The sequence below is a fragment of the Camponotus floridanus genome, unplaced genomic scaffold, assembly GCF_003227725.1.
Source record: "Camponotus floridanus strain SB8 unplaced genomic scaffold, Cflo_v7.5 scaffold194, whole genome shotgun sequence".
Taxonomy (NCBI): domain Eukaryota; kingdom Metazoa; phylum Arthropoda; class Insecta; order Hymenoptera; family Formicidae; genus Camponotus; species Camponotus floridanus.
Window position 1 is genome coordinate 150942 of NW_020229319.1, and position 8880 is coordinate 159821.

Here is an 8880-nt window from a genome sequence, read left to right on the forward strand (position 1 = left end):
CTCTGTCATCCTCGCTCGATGATCTCTCGGATTCTTGTCTCTCACTCTCCACAGCTCCAATCTGTCTCTTGGCCTTGGCGTATCTGGCAGCTCGCGTTTTGCAGCATGCTTTTTGTCCTTGAGGGGCATTTCTTGGCATAATGACCATTTCCATTGCACTCATAGCACTTTGTGACCCCGCGAGTTGACAGTTTAGGCGATCTCTTCGTCGTTTCCTCACTTGTTATCTCGTACCGATCGTCTCCCGGCCTTCCTCTCACCTCCCGGCTCGGCACTATCTCACGCCTATACACTCTGCCTTTGTGATTTTAAGCTGATCGTTCGAAAAGCCTTTATCACTTGTTGTACCGTCGAAAACGAATGCATTCTTGCCTGGGTTTTCAGTGACTCGGAGGGTATTCCGTCTATTAAGTAGTCCATCATTTCCTTTTCATCTATCGGAACCCGGTTTCCCAGGATTATCTTATGATGGCAGTAATCGCCAAACGACTCCTCATTCTGCTACATCCATCGTTCAAATTTTCTCCGTCTTTCCAATCTTCCCACGGGCTGATCAAACATCGCCTGCATCTCACTCAAGAGCCTCTCCACGCTCATTGCCAAATACTCGGCCCGCGAGTGATACCATTGATGCGCTTTGCTCCGCAATTTAGATCCTATGAGAATCTTAACGGCGTTCTCGTCAAGTTCGTATGTCGTTCGGAGCAGATTCACCTGTGTCTTCCACTGTTCAAAATCCTTCCCGGAACCCTGGTACTCGCTTAAAAGTTCACTGATGCTCTTAATGCTCACGGTTGCTTGCGAAGTCGTAGATACAGAACGAGACGACGCCCGCAATAAATCATTTTCGCACCGCAACAGCTCCATTTCTCTCCTCATGAGCTTCATTTCTCTACGCTGCAATTCAGCATCCAGCCGATTCCTGCGAACCATATCGTCCTCTGCGCCCCCCGTACCTATTGGATTCATTTCGTCCAAGTCATCGTCATCATAATACTGATGAGTTTCGTTGATCCACTCCCCCGTTGGATCGGCCTTATCCATCCTAGCAATCAGTTCCGCCTTCCTTCCTTTCTCCGATAGTTGACGTTGTCGCAACGCTTTTTTGAGCTGACTTACTGTCAGTGTATTCGGATCCATTGTATCGATCCTCTTTTGCAATGTTCTCTTCTTTCCTCGGTACCACTCTCAGTCCGGTTCGCATACAGCGGAGTCGGACTATTATTCCCACGTTCGCACATAGCAGAACGAACTTATTTTTTCTTCGATGGCAACTACACGCGCGAAAATCCCACTTCTGAAAATTGTAATAATTTTCCAAGGATTTTTCAATATTCTAACGTTCTTTATTCAAAACTGTTTATTGTGTTGTCCCTGACTATCGAAAAATACATTCTGCTCTCGTCATCTGTGTTCACAATATATATACACAGGGGCTCAAGGCTGCCTGTATTTACTTAACAAGCTCGATGCCTTAACGACTCGTTGTCGGTTATTATTTAAAACTGCTACACTATATTTAATGAAGGTGAGAATAATATGTATAATATGTACAATATTTACACAATTACGATTTATCATTTCGAAAGATCAGTAAATATTGACAACATTTATATGTATCATCATAATAAATATTATTAATATTATTAATTATGTTAACAGAACATCTTATTAGTAGCATTACATCTTATTAATTCGTTAATAGATGTCTTAGTCTAGACTAGTCGGCGAATATAATTAAATGTCGATAAATCAAATAGATTTTTATTATAAATATAAAGTAATTCATCTTGAAAAAAGTATGTGGGAAGAAATATTTTACATTTTAATTTCTTTCTGATACGCAAACAACTTTTCCAATATTTATTATGATTTGTTAGATTTTAATTACATAAATCGTTTAAATCGGATTGTTTTCATTATCTTTTTTGGAGACTTGATACGGCCTTTAAAGTCCATCCTACTATTATTGACACAGTGAAGATATTATTATTTACTACAGGGATTTTGAGGGATGTGGTCACTCTACAACGTTGTGCTCGTCGGTGTCGTTTTTTACGGAAGGCCAATTGGAAACCAGCATATAGTGCACGCGAATATCTCTACCGGCACGTATTTAATCAACGAGCGATCTTTCTTCTCGGGTCCTCGGAAAAATATCATTGTTATGTCCTTTTTTCGATTCATCCTTCTCCGAGCCGAGACGTAATACTAACATTGCACTTTTAATTTTACAATATCCACAATATCATATCTTCATATTTTACTATACACATTATTGATTAGAAAATATTTCGTGCATAACTGCGATGTCAGTCGGATAATTTTTCGCCAAGTTTTCATTTGGAACGTAATGAGTAACTTCGAATTTAGAAAAGTATCGTCCTATTTCTATATTTTTTATGAATTTTGGTGGACCTATTGATACAGTATCTAAAATAAAAAAATTATATTTTTTATATGTTGTGTGTACATAGATGAAATATTATGTAAAATATATATATAATTTATAAAAAAGAATGCTACTAATAATTTATACATACCTTGTGGTACATAACATATTTTGTTATTTTCTGTAAGAATTATATAGTGTGGTTCATTGGAATTGCAAGTTTGAGATATGCATAAACATACGTGCTGATTATCACAGCATTCACTCAAATGCGGAACTAGAGAATTCAATTTTTCTCGTACGAATATAACTTTGCATTTGTAATGCCATCCAATTATCACGCCAGTGTGATAACATTTATTAATCGAATACAAATATGGTTTCGTTGAATGCGTTACAATCATACCAATTGTAAATTTAATTTTTGCCCTTCTTATTTCCAGTTGTTCATTTATCACGATGTTAGATTTATCCTGTATATGTACATAATAAATGTATATAATATGTAATAATATTTAAGGCATGATACCACTTTGACGACTTCAAAGAAACGTTTTTCTTATTGCATTTCTGAAAAGTATACAACATATTCAAAAATAATCCCAAAGTTTTATGAAGGAATTCGAAATATATCCCTACGTTTTCTGTGCAAAATTGGATAAGAAAGATACCAGAGAATCAAGCAACAGAGCTAGTCGTCCAAAAAAGCGACAATTTTACGGTAATCGGCATACATTAAAGGGCGATACAATTATTATCCGATGATTTATTGGAGAGGTGCCTGGGTTTGAACACGCAAAACAACAATGAGAGTTTCAACTCCTTCGTGAGGAACATGGCTCCAAAACACGTTTTCTGCGGTAAAACTCGAAATTGCTACTTTTACTGCAGCATGTATTTTTAATGAAGGATTTGCTTTTTTATTAAAAATTATGGATGGAATGGGCATCAAAATCGGCCCAGAAGCCATGCGTTTCGTTGATATGCGTGACGAGCAGCGAGTAGCCTTAGCCGACCGCTTCAGCTCTGAGGCTTCAAATGAAGCCAGATCAGCCAGGAGAGAAGCTAAAGCTGCAGATCAAAGTCTGTTTGAAGAAGCAGAAGGCATATTGTATGGTGCAGCCATCGCTGATTAAAGGTATATATAACTTTTTTAACAATTTTTTGATTTAAAAAACTTTTAACGCGTTTTTCTCAAAACAACGTTTTTCGATATAGTATGCATGATTTTTTAGAAACTATTTACCGGATTGCTTTCAAATGTTAACAGCTTATTCTACACATTTATAGCTATAGCGTGAACTAGAATCAAGTCAAAATATTAAAAATTTCATGCTAAAATCGCGAAAAAACGGACAAAAAAATCGATTTTCTTCAACGTTTTGTTTAATTGGTTGCCATTTTAATTGTTAATTTTTTAACAAATTAATTTATCTTAGTTTATGCGATAGCCATTCATACACAGATTAAGAATCTTTTTGATTTTTTTGTTTCAGACATCCTGGAGGAGAATTATCATGCATCAACGGGCCCCCTGTTTTTTAGGCGCCATTTTGAATTTAAAAAAAACAGACAGACAAAAAGATTTTTCTAAATAAAAAAAATATGGTTATGTAGCTAAAGAATCAATAAATAAAATAAAAAAAATTACATATTAATAGCTTTTCTAGTTTTCGAGAAAAAAATTCCTAAATATCACCTTTTTTTTTTAGTTGTCAAAGTGGTATTATGCCTTAACTAATAACTCTCTGATTCAGTGTTTTTAAAAGTAATTATTGTAATTTTTTAAATTATATACATAGTTTTATATATATATATATATATATATATATATATATATATAGATAGATAGATAGAGAGATAGATAGCTATCACTATATATTGACATCTGAACTACTCATATGTGTATACATATATATGTAAACATGTGCATATATTTTACAGAATATCATAAATATGTTATACATTACCTTTATTAAACTTGTAATATTTTTGTATTCATAATTCATTTGTATATCATCATTATTATTATCGCTTAAGCATCGTGATAAGAAATTTATCAAGGTCTTGATTTTCCAATTGTAAAATATATTATTGTACGCTTCAAATTGACAATGATTTGTCAATTCACAGAAATCACGTGGAAAATTAAACATCGACTTTTGTATTTGCTGAAAAACGATATATATATAATATTTTAATTACAGAAAAAAAAATGAAAAAAAGTTAAATTTTACTCATAGAATATATTGACCTATTAATTAACGTATTATTTATAAGACTTATAATTGATTATTAGATTTATTAAAACTAATTTTTCTTTCTTATTAAAATTAATAAATAAATTATATGTAAAAAATTACCGATATATCACATAATGGATCCATTAGATGGGGAATGAAATAACTCCTTCTGATGTTTGAGGGACGTATCCATAGGCATATTTCCATCATATAAGAATGCTCTTCCAATTGACAATCTTCTGTACTACTGAGAATAATAGAAATAATATTACATAAAATAATTATATGTATAATAATAATAACAAAATAATTACATCAAATAGATTAAAAAGCTTTCAAATTAAAATTGTGTACTAACTATTTTGGTTTCCATATAATTGCCGTTACAAAAGGCTCTCTGTCATCCATAACTTTCAGAAAGCAGCGTATACCAAGTCTTCTAGCGACGCAGTGATACGTAATAGACAGTAGACATTTTTCATAATGTTCTATAATCTATCAAATCATAAAATTTTATTAGAAAAATTATAATTATATTATTATATTTATAAGACATAAAACTCATAGTTATGTGTATAAGAAAGTATCATTATTCAATATAATTCATCACAATTCAATATAATGTAAATTAAAATAACTTACATAATCTATATATTTAGCTGGGACATCTAATGTTATCAATAATTGATATAATTGATGAATACCTAATTCAGAAAATATAGTTTCTTCAAGAACACTGATAATTTGATTTGCGTCTATTGGATTCCAAAAGTTATCGTTGATATTATTATTTCTCCAAAAAGTAAATTGCTTAGAAGACGTCGAGAATACTGAGTGAGTAGCATATTTATTTTTCAGGCGAGATAATACAATTTGCACAATATCGTTTAACCATCGATCAATAATAGAATAAGGTACGTATGAATGAAAATATTGTGCAATAATAATAACTTGTTTTTCTAAGAGCAGCTTTTCCTTTGGCACGTGTATAAATTTGATCTGTTTGTATATTAACCGATATTGTCTTATCCAATGAAAAATTAGACCAAAATTATATATAAGCGTCAAATTGGAATCGTACCTAAAAAAATATATATATATTAATTGTACAATATGTATACATTAATTTATAACGTTAATGGAAATTTGGTTTATTACATACCATGATAATTGTGTAGAAATAATTCTATATATATCATCCAAAACAAAACAGTAAATTATAAAATTTCTAGCTACAGAACGCAGAAGACTATTCATTTCCGTTTCTTTGGTACCCCGTAAATTATTATTAGACATTAGTGATACATAATGCTGTAATTTTTCGATATATTTTACACTTGTTTCTAAGTGATAAAAACTGTTCTTTAATATCTCTTTGTTATGCTTTCTTTTCGAAAAAGGAAATCTAAAATTAGAGAAAAAAGATTTTTAGAAATATATTAAACAGCAAATATCAGCAATAAATTAAAGATAATATACTTTTAAAAGTAAATATATATTTTGTAATTATACGAATATGAATATATAGGTGGGCCATTTTAATCCGTCCATGGGAATATCTCCTCAGGTAGGGGCGATAGCGGAAAATGCCTCAGACGAAAGTTATATGGCTTGAAGGGGGCCATAAGATGATGTCATTGGTTTGAATTTGAAAAGTCGTTTGAAGGTTACGTGAAGCTCAGCTTCAATTTTTTAAACAGAATCGTCTACTTTTTATTACATATTCTTATAGCTTATCTTAAGGGCTTTCTAAAACACTATATTTAAGTTAGTTTTCATTAAATACTTTCCGAGTTATGAGGCTTGAAATAATTTCTTAATTTTACATAAACCGTAAAATATCTTGTAAAATAATCATTTTTTGATTACTTTACCTTAATACTTTTATGTACAAAATAATGAGAGGAATCAATTGGTGCAAAGAAAAAACATAGTTGTTTTAAAAAGAAAATATAATTGTTAATTGCAAATTATTTATTTTTTTTGGTAGGTTTTTCGATCAAGCACATGTTCACGTTCGACAACGCTATTAGTATCTTAACCTACCATAACCAAAAACTGTTTGCTGTCGCCAGATAAATATCGTCGCGTTGTCGCGTCGTTGCGTCGTGTAATAACGTATGTGCGCGTGTGTTGCTTTAATCGAATGATTTTTAATTGCCAACAGTGATTATTCGACAATGTTTGATAGTGATTAGTGATAGAATCATTGATAAATTTCTCATCTTATCGAGTGAGCGAATGAATGTGATTATATTGAAGTTTATAAAAGAATACAGTTTATAAAAGAAAAAAGAACTTTCGATTAATTATTTAGTCTGGATTTCTGTCCCTTGAAACGTGATATCTACGTTCAATTCAAGTGAAAGTACAATCTATCAGAAAATTCATTTCTCAAGAAATTACAGCAATAACTATCGAACAAGGAAATAATAACTATTCTTTGGTGTTGTGTGAAAACAGATTTCGGGATGTCAAATAAATAGTGTTAGAGAAAATTCGCGAAAGAGAGGGGTTTTTAGTGGGTAGGGAGTACCGAGTTGGTAATTCGACTTGGTACTCGAGTCCTACATAACTCATCAGACCGGCCGGTGAGTATGCATAAAATGCATTTTCCCCTCTCTCGTTAAAAAAAAAAAAAAAAAAAAAAAAAAACAGTACAATTTAAAAAATAATAATAATTAAAGCGAAAATGTAAATAATAATAAAAAGTAAATAATAATTGAAGTAACAGTAAAAATAATTTTTTTTAACTAACTTTTATTTTATTTTCATAAAAGAAAAAGATTTTTATTTTTTATTTTTATCGTTTTTTTAAAAATTTATTTAGTTTCACATTTTCTTTTTATTTCATTTTCTTTCACCTTTTGCTTTTCCTTCATCAGAGATTTTTGAACGATAACTTCTCAAGGAAGCGTTTTTTGACCCATGTTTATAGGAAATTTTTTGTTCAGAATTAAATTTCCTATAAGATCTCAAAGTCTGACTGGAACGTTCGGGGCCATCCTGTATACGAGTATATATATGTGTGTGTGTGTGTGTGTGTGTGTGTGTGTACACACACACACACGCACACGCACACGCACGCGCACGCGCGCGCGCGCGCGCACACACACACACACACACACACACACAGGATGATTCAAAATAACCCTTGTCCTTGAAATTTTACATTCTTGAGTCAATTCTAAGATGATTTTCAAAGCAACAAAGCAAAACCTAAAATTGTTGCTTTGCTTCTCGCTCTCGCTATCGTCGAGGATTTTGCAAATCTTGTTATTCTTCTTATTTTTCATTTTTATCGCCTGGACTTTGATGGATTTTTGGCAGTGGCAGCTTTATGCAAATTTCGTTTGTTACGCTCCTAATGAGAACGCCATGCTACATCATCAGGGATAGAGCATAGGTGAGCATCACATGCCTCATGAATTCTTTTGGCAGGGAGAGTACTCATTAATCGAGTGGATTATGTTTGCGTTTTACTGCGTTCATTTATTTGCATCCTCGGCGTTATGTTTTATTATATTTTTTGCGGTGACATCTCTTTCGTTAGGCGTTTGAAATATATTTATTTACCTGTCTCCATTTAAAGTTTTGGGTGTACTTCTAAAAACCGATTACCTCCGATTTGAATGAAATTTTATGGTAAACTTCCTTTTAGCTTAAAATACAAGTCTGTAAAAGGAATTTTGGCGACACGTACAAGTTATTTTTTTAAACAAAATGAAAGAAAATATAATAATAAGAGAAATATATATAATAGGACGTCACGAATTGACGTTACGAAACAATTTGTAAAGGCTTGTATTTATTTTAAACTAAAAGGAAGCTTTTTACAAACATTCAAATCGGAGGTAATCGGAAGTTTATCCAAAGTTTTTTATATTGTATGACATTGAGAAGAGTCTGGAATAGACCGAAACGTTTATCGTCGTATTTGCGAGATTATTTGTAATCTTATAATTTCGATGTATAATGTCATGACTTTTATATTATTTGTGCTTTTGACATTCTTACACTTTTGTAATTAAACGTTTTAATATCCACATCGGGGTTTAAAACCTTTATTTATTATTATTTTTATATAATTTATTCTTACGATCCTTTGTAATAAAATTTTTATTTTTATAATTGACATAATTTAAAAAATTTTTTAAATATTAAAGAATCTACTAAAATATAAATAAAATTTATTTTTAAATTTACGTTTTTAATAATTTAAAATAATCCATATTAAAATGCATT

The 8880-nt window shown here is 31.6% G+C and overlaps 1 protein-coding gene across 1 annotated transcript; it reads right to left on the reverse strand.

Annotated features, from left to right (window-relative positions):
• Positions 1 to 2170: 2170 nt before the first annotated feature.
• Positions 2171 to 2815, reverse strand: LOC112637694 (F-box only protein 21-like). Its single transcript, XM_025407927.1, has 2 exons — positions 2544 to 2815; positions 2171 to 2433 (listed from the first exon to the last, which is right to left on the reverse strand). Exons 1-2 carry the CDS (start codon positions 2794 to 2796, stop codon positions 2276 to 2278), a joined length of 411 nt encoding a protein of 136 aa, XP_025263712.1. The 5' UTR covers positions 2797 to 2815; the 3' UTR covers positions 2171 to 2275.
• Between the last annotated feature and the right edge of the window lie 6065 nt (positions 2816 to 8880).

What these genes read in the sequence shown, in the direction of transcription:
- LOC112637694 (XM_025407927.1), bottom strand. Translation starts at nt 2,796, where the DNA reads ATGATTGTAACGCATTCAACGAAACCATATTTGTATTCGATTAATAAA. An exon ending in AATATGTTATGTACCACAAG is followed by an intron (nt 2,434 to 2,543) that starts GTATGTATAAAT and finishes TTTTTATTTTAG; the next exon opens with ATACTGTATCAATAGGTCCA.